The 16,746-nt window shown below is 46.0% G+C and overlaps 1 protein-coding gene across 4 annotated transcripts in view; it reads left to right on the top strand.

The window, feature by feature from the left end:
• The first annotated feature begins 8,954 nt into the window (after positions 1–8,954).
• Positions 8,955–16,746, top strand: part of MORC2 (MORC family CW-type zinc finger 2) — a 49,152-nt gene continuing 41,360 nt past the window's right edge. For 2 of the 4 annotated variants that reach the window (XM_040612173.1, XM_040612165.1), the window contains exons 1-3: positions 9,096–9,254; positions 14,969–15,022; positions 16,529–16,563. In XM_040612173.1, the coding sequence (XP_040468107.1) occupies positions 9,187–9,254; positions 14,969–15,022; positions 16,529–16,563 (157 nt within the window). In that variant the 5' untranslated portion in view covers positions 9,096–9,186. Of the gene's footprint in view, positions 9,062–9,094; positions 9,255–14,968; positions 15,023–16,528; positions 16,564–16,746 lie in introns of those variants that run through there. The other 2 variants (XM_040612183.1, XM_040612192.1) reach the window with 2 other exon arrangements.

Here is a 16,746-nt window from a genome sequence, read left to right as displayed (position 1 = left end):
TCTCCACTGTAGCAACTGTGAAGCAAGATACAAAAAAACAGCCCTCACAAAGCAAAGCTTCTCCTGATTCCTTTGCAGTGTTTACCATTCATTCTTACACATGTACATGCCTGTGCCATCCTGCAAATCAACAGGTTGCTGTTACAAGCTTCTTTCTCTTCCCCCAGTACCTGTTACAGTTTCCTGGGCCCAGGCACACATGGAAAAGTGAACCTAGCAGAATGATGAAAGCTATCGGCAACAGTAATTGAGACCATAATATGCATCAAAGTCTCCAGCCGATGTTACAAAACCTCTTCCACAATTCTTAAGATGCTATGGACTTTCCTACCCACCCCATTTAAATACAGTGGGTACTTCCAGATGAGTCACTTAAGAGGCACCACAGAACAAATACCGCCTTATACTTTTGGTCCTGCTGGAAGCAATGAAAGTAGGCAGCCAGTTCCACCAACCACCACATGCAATTAAGGACACCATCACTCCAGATCCCCTTAACAACTACACACCATGCCTAGCCTGGTGGCCCTATGAAGGACATGGCCCCTCAGGGGCAGCAGGGATCTCTAGCTAGTCCAAAATTCATTAGCTACAGCTCAGCAGCAGGCTGGGATGGTGGAGTCTTAGCTGAGTGTGCTTCTTTGTTCTGGGCAAAGGTTGCCCCAACACACTGCACACTGCTGCTCCAATGCCTGAACCGTCAGGCCTCCTGTCCCTGCATCTTTCTCCTTGTTTCAGGGAAGAGCTTGCCCAAAAGATGTCCAACTCCTATCAGATATCAGTACTCCTAAAAGCAAGCTGTCCTTCACTTGTCTGCATGCCTGGGAGTTGGTGCCTGCTCATTCCAAGAGCCACAGCCTGGCACCCTGGCCTCAACTCTGCCATGGGCTCAGGAGAGGGGAGAGCAGGGCCAGCCCCACATATGCTCCAATGGGAGTCCTGCAAAAGTGGGGCCCTCAGCACCCTCGGCACAGGCTTGCATACATCTCTGCCTGCTGTATCTCTGGACCATGAAACCAGCACACAGCAGATACCTGGGTGTAGGGTAGGATTATTTCTCCGCAGCAAGAATCATGCCTGAAATCCTTTCAGCTCTACAAAATCGCTGACACCCTTGCCAAACCAGAGGGAAGGCAAGAACCCTCCACAAGCTGTTCAGCTTTGCAGAGCCTCAAGCCCCAGATGTGGCACACAGTCCACACTGCCTGCTCCCCACCACTCTGTGGTCTCCTCATGCTGCATGAGCTCTGAGATCGTGTAGCCTCTCTTGCAGGGGCACCTTGTACCTGGGAAATGCCCTGTCCCTGCACAGCCAGCACAGGTGGGACAGGGAAGCTCAGCTTTTGCCACCAAGTTGTCCCATCCTCATGTGCACACTCATCTTCCTTGCCATCAGTGGAAAAGCCTGTCAGATGAAAAGCTATCTTTCAGGATTAACCAAGGATAAATTGTAGTTTCTCCCCCTTGCTAGGCAGTAGCTGGATTAAGGCCTTAGTCATGTGTAAACAGATGGCAGAGTAGGGGGAAGCCCTCATCATGCCCAGAGCTTGAACTGCGTAATCAGCAAAGAATCAGATCTCTGCGAGTGGGGGAAGATTGTCTGTCTGAGAGCAAAATATTTAGATTCTGTGGAATATTGGCCAATTACAATATTTTTCTTCAAATAAAACATTAGAGTACTGAAATAAATATTTGAAAACACAGTATACCAAAGCCTTGAGTCATTCCTGATGCAAAAGTCTTCCTTCATTTTTGTGGCAGCTTCCTCACGTAGGGTTTTGAGCCAGGATGGCTTCTGGTGGTGCTGAGGCACTGGCAGGTCTGGTGGCACATATGCTTGCTGTCTGGAAATGCTGAAGCTCCTCCTGGCAAGGGTCAACTCCCAGTTTGAGCCGAATGCCTGCATGTGCTGTGGAATCTGTTGTGGGGTCTGTGAGGAGAAGTACTGCCTTGAATTCAAAAAGACACTGCCAGCAGCAGCCTGGGGAAGGGCCTGTGGGCAGCTCTCTCTGAGGCGTGAGGAGCAGGCATTCTGTGACGTTCTCTGTTCTCCAGTTCTTTGTATGGAAGACTGCAGACAATGTGGACACCAGTGAGATTCCTTAGGTCTTTTCTGAGATTCAGATGAACTGAGATGCTAATTTGAGACACACCTGCTGTGGACATCATCAAAGAACTTGTTCAGTGATGCTGGGGGCTGCATCCTGTCCCCCTGGCTGCAGAAGCAAGGCAAGCCCACCTATAATGTCACAGCAGATTTACTGTCCTTCTCCTGACTGCATCTGATCTGATGTCCACCCTGGCCTCGAACAGCCCTAACCACATTGTTTGCTTTGTCCTCTATTTTGCCCCCATTTCCCCCTGCCATATGAACACTGCATCCCAGTTCTTTCCCCCTCCCACCTGCTCACCCACAGGCTCAAGTTTTGGTGATTTTGCACCCTTTTTCAGCAACCACAGCCTTGGTGAGCAATCCCATTCAGGCAGCACTGCCTTTAGGTACTCCCCATCCAGCGAAGGTCTGACACTACCTCTCAACCCTTTGGTTGTTTCTTGCTCTGTTTGCTTAGCCTGCAGTGAGGGCTGGCCCCACTTTAGCCTCTCCACTCTCTGCAGCACCAGGCAATCACCCCTCCACTCAACCTCAGGCCAGGGCCAGCTATCTGCCCACAACTTTGCATTGATGTCATTAATGCTGCATTTTCCTGCATTTCAACTGCTGCCACAGCTGCTGCAGCATCTAAGCTGTCTTTCAGTGCAGACTGGAGGCAAGTCTCTTTTACACTGGCTTTCACATACCCACTACCCCACATGCCTGTAGGAAACGTGCCACTACCACACTCCTTGTAAGTCTATGGATACTTTGCTCTTCCTTGTCAGGTCAGGTTAGGTGGGAAGTGGAGAGAGAAAGAGAGTTTGGGAGAGGCACACAGGCAAAGCCACCTTTACTGAGAAAAGGTCTTTATCTTTTTAAAATATTTAGGCTCATGTGAAAAAAGAACACGTACTACCCAAATGATCATTACTGCAGGACAGAGCCAGACCCCATGAAGAAGGGGAGCTGAGGATGCATTGAACAGGCGTAGTGACGTCTCCACACATGCTCCAAATTCGGCACTGATGGGCTTACATGACTGCTGAGGACTGGTCAAACCATCACATGAGATGATCCTGATATGTGCTGATAAAACCCTTCCCGAGTTGTTTTCTCTTAATGAAAATAATGATGTCTGGATGAAAGATCTGAACAACAAGAACAAACAACTTCAGGGTGAAGTTGCTGAAAAAAATGCCATTGCTCCACAGCTTCATTTTTTTTCTGCCTCCCAAGAACCGCTCCTGACAGCCCCTGCTCAGGCTAGGGACAGTCTCTGGAGCTGTGTACTGACACAGTGCTGACTGACAGCTTTCTGCTACAGTCTGCTGCTACAGTACTTTTGCTCCTTACAACATCTCTTGCCTTAACGTTTGCAACTGTCAGACTGATGAGCTTCCTGCAAACCATCACATGCCAGAGAAGATGCTATGCATCTGTGAAGTTCCCCTCGTTCTCTCCCACCAAGGCAGCCGAGCCTGTCTTCTTTGCCGTCAACTTCACATAATGCAGAAGAGCAGTCCAGGGTTCTGGTGTACCTTGTATATGTCTACACCTGAAGTTAGGGAAGATGAACACCTCCAGAGATGACAAAAGATGTTTAACATATGGTAGCATTCACAGCACATACTAGAGAGGCAGTTATCTATTGCCAGTCATCACTGAGAGATATTTTAATGGGAAGAATCTGTAGAGCCTTGCTCCCTCCCTAGCACTTCCCAAGCGTGTTCTGTACCAGATGTAGCCATAGAGCTGTTTATCTCTTCATTCATGTCACAATTGCATCTACTGAGATGCTACTTCTCAGAGGAACCCACACATGAGACTTCTATAAGCTTTTCACTACAAGATCATGTTTCCAGTTGCTTGCAAGTCTGCCAAACTGAAATTACTTGAGCTGCCCATGTTAGGCACATCCACCAGGCTGGTTTACAAATACAGTCTGAACAAAACCACACAGGTAACATAGCCCACACATTTCAAATAATGAGACATGGAAATCTATTTACTCTTGAACAAAAATAAATTCTGCTACTTTAGTCACCTTGTTAAGCCACCTGCACGGCTTCTCCTGTTAGTAGAGGCCACTAAAACCGTCATGCAATCACAGCTTAGAAAGAAAGAAGCCTCCAGGCGTGGGTCCTTTTCAGCATCCCTGTGGAAAACTATCCAACTTAGGATGTTCATGCCATTTGTAACTCTTCCCGAGTTTGTCAGCTAAATTCTTTAAAGAAGCCACCATCACTCCTCTCCTACTAGCTTCTCATGGGCTCTTCTTGCTCACAAAGACAGAAAGTATTTTCTGCCTTAGGCCTGAGGTGGTGAAGTAATGTTATACTTGATATTTTGTATTTTTTTCATTCCATTCTTTGCTTAGTTCACTAATCAAAGCTGGACTCAGGACAGGGGAAGCCTGACTGACAGTGGAGGATCCTCACCATCCACCATTCTGCTGACAGTTTCATGGTTCTCACTTCAAGATGTCTCCTTGCTCTCATCTATTCTTACCCTTTCCATTCTCCTGCAAATTCATTTACAAAGTCACTTCTGACAGCCAGTATCTCACTGAGAATGGTATCTAGACCAAAATAATTAATTCAAATCCACGGTGTGGCCTTCCCTGGAGACAAAGAAGCAAGAGGTTGACACGTGGCACTATGGAAAATGTGCCTGAACTTTTATGCCAGTGACTCCCATACATGTTTAGGTACTCACATTTGAACATCTCAGTCTGCATGTCTTGTAAGGACGGACTCACTGACTGCTCATTAAATAACTGCTCCAGAGAGAAGAAAGGTGGGATTTAGGTCTCCTAGCACAGGAGAAAAAGACACTTCATGAAGAGCGGTTTCATTTAATGACTCTTTTGCATTTAGTCAGCAAATTGCTCTGCTACTTGACATGAATGACGGAGAGACTGAACAGATGTGACTGAAGACAAGAAACAAGTCTACCCCAGGTCACATAAGGCAGAACTCCTTACCAGGAAGCCCCAGGGGGGAAACAAGTCCTTCTAAATTCTTTATGGCTTGTATTCTTGTATTGTATTGAGTCAACCCTGACAGTCAACTCACACCCAAGAAAAGGCAGAATGTTTTGATGAATAATGCAGCTCTTCTCTGTGACTGAGGCAGGCATGCTCCACCTAAAGAAGAAACCTTACGTTTTTTCGAAGAAGTAGTGTATTTCATGGCAGGGAGTTTCCATTCTGTACAAGGAGCTAACTGGAGTACTTCATGTAGCACAGCCAGTGAGTGGCACAATGCGAAGGAACGAAGCAAAAATCTGTGAGCCAACATAATGATTTCACAGGGAAGGTACTCTGAAACTCCTTCTATAAATTCAGGGCAATGGAAAAGAGATCCATGCCACTTAGGTTACTGGGGCCTGTAATTGCCCAGCAATTTTTAAAGAAAAGTATCTCTAAAGTGAATGCTCAGACCTAGAACTTCAGCAACTTCTGTCACAACATGTACAGAAGACCTTGTACCCAAAGACAGTGTTGGATGCTATTTTAAGGAAGGACTAGTAAGCCATCGAGGATTTATTTTCCACCACCTGCAGTGATTATTTCACTCTGATAGTGAAAACCTCATTTATACAATGCAAAGGTTTACATTTCCATAAACACAGAATACAGCTACTAACAGTTAAATCAGGAAACCTCACAGAAGTGTGGAAAAGACACTTTGCTACACTCATGGCACTTGTCTGGTGCAGAATATTGTAGTCCTTAACAATATGGTGACCCACTGGCTTGGAAGTTCAGCTTCTTAAAAATCATGAGAGAAAAAGAGTAGTCGTTGATTCAAGGCCCACACAGGTGGTAGCAGCAGTCATCTCCCAATTTTCAGAACAAGGGCCACAAACTCTTCAACAACCTCAGGCTATGGCCCAGACTCCAGTGGAAAAAGGCTTAGCAAAATACTACACTAGACTAAGGACCCAGCAAACACTACAGAGGACTGCATGGGAACTGTCACTCCCCAACCTAGAAACACGAAATTTGACCCGTGTGCAATCGAAAGACTAGATTTACAAGGGGATTTGTGGATTATTTCAGAGTAAGAAACTCAGCATTGTGCTAAAGAAGAGCAGAACAGTTTGCCTGAAGCTCCACATGGGCTGGCTGGACAAACCACTAATTCAAAGGTAATTTATCAGGAAAGTTAAGTGCACCAGCGCAAACTGCTGCTTTCTGCTGCAACAAGAGCCCCTCAAGAGTGAACAGGTATTGCCTCTGACACTTAAGAAGTCAGACTTGTTCTGCTCATTCACATAAGATGGCTGCAGAGACCCTGGTGCTGAACAGGAACTCAGGGAAAATGGTGCAGGTAGCAGATGGGGGCTTGGGGGTGGGGGGGTGGGGAAGGAAGGAAGTTGCCTATCATAATCAATATAACAGAGATTTAGAACAATTAAAACAAGTTTAGAGAGATTCCAAGACAAAAAAAAATGCCCCAAAAGAGGGTAAATGTCAATCTGCAGCAGGAAGACTTCCATCTCAAAAGCACTGAGGAATTCAGCGGTTTGCACCACCAGCACACACGCAAAAAGAGTGTATCATATCTCCATCCACTGACACAGACAGGTTCCCTCCAAAGAATAGCTCTGCTGTGGCCAAGGCAGAGCTGTGGCATGAAGCTGTTTTTCGAAAGGTAAATTAATTTTATTACTCCTTGGGATAATGTCTGGCAGCTCAGAGGGCCGGTGAACAACGACATAATCCTTTCAAGACCTGGGCAAGAGAGACCAAAGAGCAGAATTCAGAAACAAATCTGAAACCTACTTCAGAACGGCTATGGAAAGAGTAAGAATTAAATTTTCATTTCACTTTTGTCAAAGAAAATGAAAAAGACATGGAATTCACCACCACCAAATAGTGAGATGGAAAAAAATAATTTCCTGTCTGGGAATGGCCAAATAAAATGAAACTACAATGTACTGGTCTTCTCTGAAGGGCCAGATGGAAAGGAGTGGCATTCAGCCAGCCAGTGCTAGGAGCAGGTCAGATCCTATGGAAGGAGCAGGTCAGATCCCATGGAAGGAGCAGGTCAGATCCCATGGGACCAGCAGGAAGGTGTCCAACTGCTCTGTTCCAGCGCAGTGCAGTACTCTGCTGATGTTGTCAACCTCCCCAATGTCAGGAAAGGAATACTGGTTCCTCCATGAAGCTAAGACGATGAGACAAAGTTCCTGTTAGGAAAAGAGGAGATGCCCAGAATACTGAAGAGGGGGCAAGGCTAATACGTTGCACAAGTTCAGGTTCATGTTCCTTAGGAACACATATCTAGGTAGTTACTTTGCCTTTACACTGATGGGATTTATATTGCTTTTGAACTTCTGATACTGACTGCAATATGATGAAATAAAAGCTGAGCACAATAGATGATGCTACAACCTTTAGAAGACTCAAGTAGATAGGTTAGATTCTGCCATAAAATGTAATGACACCTTAACACAGGTGCTCCCAGTAATTTTTCTAATTCTTTCATGCAGCTTTGATGTTCTACTGTTCATAGCTTCTCAGAGATAAGGCCTAAAAGAGTCACTGCGCATACATGTGCAGTGACTTGATGACTACATATGTACACAGAGCAATTCCCGTCAGCAGGAACGATGTGACTTGCTGGCTTGAAGGAATCTTTAGACCTGAACAGTTGAACTGAGGATGCACAAAACTAAATGTGTGAAATGGGTCCCCAGTGGTATGCAAGCCAGAGCTGATGAGTCTGCAGATCTGACCTGAGAACTTCACTTCCCAGCACAGCAAACACATGGACCAGAAGGTACTGCAAACAAAATGGGAGGCGAGCAACTCAAATATGAAGCTCAGATTTTAGCCATTCGCCAATCACAATTAACAGATTATTGAATTTGACTTTTCACTGCATAGCTTGGATACACCACATCAGTTTCTGCACAGACCGGATTCCTTCAGATTTCAGATCCTTAGTTCAGATTCCTATTATCTGAGACACAGGAGATGCAGCCATCCTGTTTTAAAGTCCATTTCAGGAGAATTTGGTATGCTTTTCCATCAGGCAACTCCAGTGTTTGGCAAAGTATTTCTGACCTTCGGGATTCCTGGGTTCAGCCTGTGGTTTGGAGAGGGCCAATGTGTGCGCAGAAAACAAGGACAGCCCCACTTCACTCAGTCCCTCCGGATTTCAAGAAGAGTCAAAGGCACGGGGCTGAAGTGAGAATATTCCTGATTTTATATACCCTCTCTGTTAACGCGTTTTAGTAAGTTATGGGCACGTTCAGCCGCTTCTCCTCAGTGACTCGCCAGGGCTTTCCCCAGGGGTCACGGCCGCCGCTGATGGTCGCACGCTCCAGGCCGGAAGCCGAGGGGCTTCCGCGGCAGGTCCCCCCAGCGGGCCGCCTCCCTCGGGCGGAGCGGCGGACCTCGCACGGCGCCCACCGCCGCCGCCGCCGCCGTGACTCCGGGGGACGGGGAGGCCGCTCCTGCTCCGCTCCGCCGCCTCGGGATTTGCCGTCAGCCGGGCCGTCCGAGCCCCGCTCGCCGCGGCCGCCTCTCCAGCCCGAGGGGCCGCGCCGGGCCCCGGTGCCCGCCCTCCCCGCTCGCCGCCCGCGCCCGCGCACACCGTTGCGGCCGCATTTCCTCAGGAGGCGGCGGGCCGGGCGCGGCAGCTGCTCCCGCGGCGCCGGGGGCGGGAGGGGCCCAGGGGCGGGTCTCGCGGACGGCCGGCCACCGCTCGCGGCCCGCGGCCGCCTCTCACCGGCCAACGCGCCCGTCACGCGGCGGCAGCGAAGCCGCGGCGGCCCGCGCCATGGCTCTGCCGTCACGTGCCGCGGCCCGGCCAATGGGCGGTGAGCACCCGGCCCCGCCCCGCTGGGAAGGGGCGGCTGCGGGCGACAGCGGCGGCGGCGGCGGTGGGGCGCGATCGTAGCCGCGGCGGAGACAAAGAGGGGCCGGCGGGAGCGGCCGGCGATCGCGGCCCGGTGCTGGCCTCTCGGCGGGGGCGGTAACCGGCGGCGGGGGTGGGGAGCGGGCGGCGGGCGAGGAGGCCTCGAGGCGCGCGGGGCCGCCGGTGCACGCGGAGCGCGGCCCAGGCCCGGCCGTCGCCATGGCCCTGGCTAATTACAGCAGCCTGAACCGGGCCCAGCTTACCTTCGAGTACCTGCACACAAACTCGTGAGTACCGGGCCGCGCCGCGGCCGCCGGGCAGGGCCGCGGTGGGGTGGTGCCGCTGCCTGCGCCCCCGGGCTGCCTTCCTGCGTGCCCGCGGTGGCGGGCGAGCATGGCTGGAGGCCGGGCCGTGGGCTGAACCGCCCCGGCCGGCCCCGGCGCCGCCGGCTCGCATGCCCTAGGTGCTTTGTTGGCCGCGGCCGGACACGCCCGGGCGGGACTGCCGTCGTGCGGGGGATGGGCCTGCGGTTCTCAGGGAATCACTTGCGGGCACTGGACAGGTGCCAGGGCTGCGGGAGGCAGCGGATGCGGCATGCTGGCCAGGTGCCCTCCTGCGGCCCTGCGCTCCCCGCAGAAGGTAGGCCACTGTCCCTCTGCTGCATCATGCCGCCTTCGCACCTGGGTGCTTTGTGCTGGTCTGTTTCGAGCAGGAGCATGACATCCTTCTTTTGGTCGGCTCTTTGAAGCTGCTGTGGCTTTTGCACGTCACCGAGGAATGCCCCAAAATAAAATCTGAGAAGAGGCAAAGCTCTTGTTTAAAGTGAATTACCTCTGAGTGCGTGTCTAGAAAATGGGAAGCGCCACCAGGAATCGGTGCTTTGCAGGGTTAAGCACCCATCTGAGACCTGCTTGTTGGACCTTGTGGTACTGTGCACAGAAGGGTTTAAAAGAAGGTTTTGTTCTGGCTGAGCCGCCTTGGAAGAACAACATGGAATGACACTTGGCGTTTCTTCTTTTTGATCAACTGGTCACCGGTGTAAGGTTGTCATCTAATGTTTTTTGGAAGAGTTGAGTCTTATTGTTACCATCAATAGAAGAAGAAGTAAAAGTGCAGGCTTATCTTTTAATTTCCCTTTTCAGTGTGTGCAGGCAAGCTTAGAGTGAGGGGCAGCAGTGGTCTGCAGCAATCTAAAGGCTTCTCATGCACAGAAATATGAGTGACTTGATTTCAAAGTAGATCTGTCTGGCTTTGTTGGTAACATGATACATCTGCAAAAGCAAGTAAGACTAATCTCACCTACACATGTGCCAAGAGCATTATGATCTGGTTTTTGTTCAAGATCAGGAAGGTAGTGAGTTATTGCACAGGAGAAGAAACCTAGTAACAGCCTGGTGTCGCCTTTGGGTCCATGACCTGTGGCTTTGTTTTCTGGCTTGGCTGATGGCAGTTGCACACAGAGTGCAGTCTAGTGCCTGAAGATGATGGACAATACTGAACCATGTTCCTGGTCTGTGATTGATCTGTGAAATCTGCATGTGCAGCTGCAGGAAACAAACATTTTTATGGATTAGAAGACTGTATGTCAGAGCTCTATCAGCAGTTTGTGTTTGCCTGCAGAACACCAGAACTCGCCATCTTATTAAGAAGATAATGTCTGTGCTGCAGAAAAGGCTGATGTGTTGTTGCTGCTCTGGAGTATTAAATATTAAAGCTACTTCATGTTGCCACCTTACTTTCTGTTCTGCGTATGCTGCTGGTCTACTTCTGGTGTGCTACATGTCTGCAGTGCATAACTGCATTACGGAATTGTTAGAGGGAGCTGGAAGCTAAAGCATATGAATAAGCCAAAGCCAGGGCTTCTTGTCCATCGTGAATGAAGAGCCTTTCGAAGATCAACGCCCAGGCTAAATGCTTCCCTAAGAATGGGAATGGAAACAATGGAAATAATTTTAAAAGCAAAAAATAGCCAAACCAACCTCCCTACCAACCCATGACAAATAAAGAATTGCCCTGCTCCCCTGAGAAAAAAACAACAACAAAACCTCAAAACCAACCAAAGAACAGCATAAGACTTCTGATAATAGAGACTCTTGTCTTCTGGACTATTCTCTGTTGCTGAGGAAAACCATACCATCTCAGAAAAAATTTCATTTCAGTGCTAAAGATGTTCTTATGGTCATGGAGGTAGAAGTACTTTAAAATAGCCATTAAAAATCATCCATCTAACTGTTGAGGTGCAGAAGGAAACCATGGCTTACTTTTTTCTCCTTTTGTGAGACTTACTTTAGGAAAAGTTTTAGTATGTCTAACAGAGACTACTTGGTCTGAAGTGCTTTACAGAAGACAGTTTATCTGGTCCCTGAACTTGAGAACTTGCTGTAGATCTTTCCAACAACTTCTTAAAGCTTCCATGCCTGACGGCAAATTTCACAGCAAGTACCTGAATCACTTCTGTTGCCATTTTGTAAAAAAATAAAAATACCACTGTGCTTTTCCAAGTTTTCCAGTGCTTTTCTTGATGAGTAGTTGACTGGGAGCAGACTTCTTAGCAGGGCCTGTAGTGAAAGGACAAGGGATAGTGGCTTTCAACTAAAAGAGAGTAGATTCAGACTAGATAGAAGGAAGAATTTTTTTATGAAGGTGGTGAGGCGCTGGCAGAGATTGTGCAGAGAGGTGGTAGATTCCCCATCCTTGGAAGCATTCAGGGTCAGGTTGGGCAGGGCTCTGAGCAGCCTAATCCAGTTGAAGGTGTGCCTGCTCATTGCAGCTGTGGGTTGGACTAGATGGCTTTTACAGGTCCCTTCCAATCCAAACCATTCTATGTTTCTATGTGAAAGTTCTTTTAGATCCTAGAATGAAAATCACTGTGTGTAAGCATGTGCAAATTACCTGTGCATTGTTTTTATGACTTCCAGAGCCATCTACTTGCCTTCCCATTAGTTTTTCTTAAAATTGAATTGCTGTAGCTTTAAGATGCTTCCAAAGCCATTCATTGAGATGCTTACAAAACCACACCTGAGCCCAACCAAGTTGTTTTTGCATATTTTGGATATTTGTAATGCAAGATGGAAGGAATTTGTTGAAAGTTGAACAGCTGAAATTGTCTCCTGCCAGTAGGAAGGATTTAGCTTGTGATTGAACTTGAGTATTTTTTCTGTAACTAGAATTGTCCTGTTCAATACAGCTCAAGTGGAAGAAGATCACTGAAACAGAAAGACTTCAAAATGACTGAATGGTGGACTTGAGGAATACTAGTAATAACAGACCAGCAAGCTCCCACCCCCTAAGCTCTCCCATTTCTTCTTGTGCATGTTTTCTGTTCTGGCCTGAAATCATGCAGTGCTGAGAGGATAGCTATTGTTTCTGATGCAGAGGCCACACTTGAACATTTTCCTAGATGTAGCCTTCTTCAGAACAAATATGAAGTCCTACATCTTTCATTAGTAATTAGGTACTTGTCTGACTATGCAGGATCAGGAGTTCAACTGGGTTCAAACAAGGATGATCCTCCAAGAACTGCTCACAAAACAAGCTTTTCTTCCCAAACGGTTACTCCAAATGGTTGTTTGTGGAGGTGTTTGAAATCAGTCATGTTCTACAGAATTGTCTGACTTGACCTTTTGTAATCCAAATTTCAATAAATTGGGAGCATTGCACTTCCCTGTTCTGTTTCTTGTCAAGCCTGGAGCTGTCTCAAATGAAAGTTGGAAGTTTAGGAAGGTCTAAACCAGAGTGCTTCCGCCAAGATGAGTTGTCACTGAGACTCAGATTTTGATAACACTTCCCCCCCCCCCCCCCCCCCATCTTATCATCAGTTGTATGATCAGTAGTAGTTGTATTTCAAGTGCTCTGACTGATAGAGGTATGTTACCTCTGATGATGTGCACCTAGCTCATGCTTAGGTGTTTCCAGGTTATGTGCGAGCTCTAATAGTCTCCATTTTGTCAACAGCTTGCCTTGTGGCTTTTTTTTTTTAACTTATATTGTAAGTAAAATAATCCCAAGTGGTTTTTTGGGAGGTGAGGGAACACTGTCACCAATTGGATGTTAAGTATTTCAGGTACTTCTGACTGTAAAAGTCAAAACCATGGTTTTTGTTTAAGCTGAGCTGATTGAATCGGGCCAAAACCCTTTGATATTGACAAGTTCAGTGTGAGTGTTGAGATTAGTATACTGAAGAGAAGATATTAGTGTATATACACTTTTGTTAGTGATAAATAATAGCTGGACTGGATTTCACTTGCCTGTAGCAAGGTTCCACTTTGCCTGTGTCAGCACAAGAGGTTCCAGTTTTGGTACATCTTCAAGTTGAGTGTGGTGTCAGGCTGTTTTTTTCTCCTGCCTCTTGTTATATGCAGCTATGTTTTCAGCTATTTTGTTCCAATATCTTTCTTTGGAAGTCCCTATTTGTATCTTATTTGCACCTTTTCCTTAAGTTGAAGCATTCTTTAAATTCTAGAGTAAAAGCTGCTAGCGAAGCACAGTTACTAGTGCTAAAGCATGCATTTGCTTATGGATTTTTCCTGACATGGGTTACTTCCTAAATAAACTGCTGGGATGTTGATTTTTGGAACTGAATAGGTGCTTGTAGGCTTGAGAGAGCACTTGAAACCTGTGCACAGGAAATTGTGCTCAAAGGAAAGAATACCAGGTTTGAGCTTCTGTGGAAGCTTTGTGATTGGGAAGGTAGTCTTCAAAAACCATTCCCTTCTGTCTCTTGTCTCTGCTTAGGCAAGTGGGAGCTTGCAGAGATGGAAATCTCCATTCTCGTGGTTCTAGTTATAATTGTGAAATCTAATGTGGTTTACTTCTGATTGGAGCTGCATTGATGAGCTAGGTGTCATGACAGTGGCGATGGATATGAAAGTTTATTTTGTGATTATTAGCATTATGGACAGCTATATATTTTGTGTGTGGGAAGTACCTATGTATCAGTTCTTAAGAAGCTGAAAATATGAGTAAGTCACTTTCTGTTTGGTCACTTGGCCTTTTTCTGTAGTAGTGAAAACACATTATATGTGAAGAGGTTCCATGTAAACTGAAACATGTTGATAAAAACGTTTCTCAGGATTTGATCTCTTCATCAAGCATCTTAGAGAAGCAACAGATTGCACTAACTGTTTTTCCAGGTCTTGTAGCTGCTGTTAGTATTGGGGTTGATGTGGCTTATTGAGATTTGAAACAATTGTTAGATTTTGAAGATAGGTCACTAAGTTGAGCACTCAGTGGAGATACTACATCTTGGCAGATAATGTATTGTAATGACTTTATTAGCTCTGTAAGGTTTTCTCACCATGTATCTTCTTTCAAGGTTGAGGCACTAACTAATGACTTTCGAAGAGGTGGTGCTTATAAAAGGTGACAGTTAAGAGGCTGGAAACTAAACATGGCTTTTGAGATTGTGCTGAAGGGGCACCCAGCTAGATGATTTTAGTGTTGAGTTTGGGTATCATACAGTGGTGGAAGAAGACTGTACTCCTCTGGATTAGGAACAATTGCAGCTATTGGAAGTCTCCCAGGATCTGGAAGCATCTCCCTGTCAGAAATAACTTCTGCAAAGTGAATATGTGCATGGGGGAGATGAACATTGTGCATAATCCTTATTTGTCTGTGTTTCACATATAGGCAGTGTTTAGTTGCCATGAGCAGACCTGTCACTGGTGAATAATTAAGTTTTTATATGAATTGATGGGTGGTTCATAGGTTGGTTCATTAGGTCAATATTTTTTCTCTGCTGTGTTCGTTCACTGTGCAGTACGTTTTAGACCATAGTGAGCAGCGGTTTGTCAAATCAGACTCCACGGGGCAGCTTGTCTGCTGCATGTCTGCCTCTGGTAGATAGTAGAAGGTTCATTTCTAGTCTTCTGTCAGTGGCAGACATTAGCATTGGAGATGTACAATTGCATTTGTTTAAAATGTGATTGAGGTTTTTCTTTATTTAAAGGCCTCTCTTTTTGAGTGTCTGTGTTAACCCTGCTGATCCTGTGTTTCATTGCAGAACTACCCATGAGTTCTTGTTTGGTGCCCTTGCTGAACTTGTAGATAATGCCAGGTATGTACCTGAAAGTGCCTAATTCCCAACGTGAATTCAGTTAAGATTTAATTAGCCTGTCTGTCTGTTGAGCTTGAACAATTTTCACTTCTAGTAGACTTAACGAAAAATATAAAATAGAAGACTTCTGTGTAGCTTAGTATGAATATTTCCCTTGGTCCTCTTATATCACCATATCTACCCCCTGGGGGAAAAAAAAAGTATTATTCCTGAAAAGATAAGTTTGACTTGGTCATAGAACAACTCATATTGGAAGGGAGATTGTTAGAAGTCACACAAAATAAGTCTGCCTTTTTGTTTAAAGAAATTGGTAAAATAATAATTGCTGGAGCTCTCTTAAGATACCTTAGATAATCCATGACTCTTACTATCAAGTATGGTGGTAGGATGAAAATGAAATAGAAGCAGGATGCTGAAAAATAAAGCAGGAACAGTTAGAGCTATTGTGATGCTGGAGAGGAGGCTTGATATTTGGAAGTTGAATTTTTTAGGCCATATTTCTCAGGTTTGCGTTTGGGAAGCCTTGCATACTTATCTCTTCAGCTGCACAAAATGTTCTGATGAGGCATTATGGAAATATTTTGGGATAACTTTCTATGAAGCATCACAAAATGTTCTGATGAGGCATTATGGAAATATTTTGAGATAATTTTCTATCACGCATGAATTGTCACACTATGTGGTTTGTAATGTAAGGAGTTGAAACTGGAAGACTTCTGTGTAGGAAAAAACAGCCATGTGTGCGCCTGCACTGTTGCCGTTCTCTTAACAGCAGCATCCTTGAGATCGGTGGGTGGTTTTCTCTTCAACCTCTTGGTTCCTTCTCTGACAAAAGAGAGGTTGGCCTTCTGGGAAGAAGGTAGTGGTACTTGGCTGGAGATACAAAGAAAAAGTGACTTTGGAATTTGGGAAACAAGGTTTTGTTATAACATGACAACTGCACTCTTTTGATCAGCAAACGAAGGGTATGTGACAATCTACATGAAAAATAAATTTTAAAATGGTTTTGAGAAGAGGGCAGTAGTGCTGTATATGCTGCTTTTTCAAACACAGAGGAGGGTGCACAGTGTATGAAGAGCTTTACTTAAATGATCTTGTAACAACATGAAAGTTTCCTATGACAACCTTCAATGTATTTGGATGGAGTTTTATGTGAGTTCTTAAACTTCCCATCAGCAGCTTGACAGAAAAAATGTCAGTATTGTTTGTTTCATACAGGAGGGAGCTCAGAAGTGTGTGCTTATTTGACACCCCCGCCCCTCTCTTGTTAAAAAGCCAGTGATAACTGTAGTTGTGTGGCAGTAATGTCTTGTGCTGGAGTTTGAGTTCAAGTAGGAAAAAATAGAACAATATGTCTTTTAACTTGTCTGTTAGTGCTGACTGTGGGGCCTTTGTGGATTTTGATCGGTGCAGCCAGTGCATTTTGGAAAGTATTGCATGTGTCTGGATTTTAACATCTTTACTATTTGACATTTGTATACTGATAGTGTTTTTATTGCTTTGTAGAGATGCAGATGCCACGAGAATAGATATTTATACTGGTAAGTAACTCCTGCTGTTTCCTTGCATGTCAGCAGTTAAGTCAGTAGTTAACGTAGATTTAGGCTGCATATGTGTCTTGTACTTGGTAAAATAAGAGTGACGGTGTTTGAACACAGCATTGTGCATAGCTTTGGGCCCCTCACCAGACAGACATTGAGGTGCTGGAGCATGTCAAAAGAATG

This window comes from Falco naumanni, chromosome 1 (genome assembly GCF_017639655.2).
Source record: "Falco naumanni isolate bFalNau1 chromosome 1, bFalNau1.pat, whole genome shotgun sequence".
Lineage (NCBI taxonomy): Eukaryota > Metazoa > Chordata > Aves > Falconiformes > Falconidae > Falco > Falco naumanni.
The sequence above is the reverse complement of the archived record's forward strand: the minus strand, read 5'-3'. Positions and strand labels throughout refer to the sequence as shown.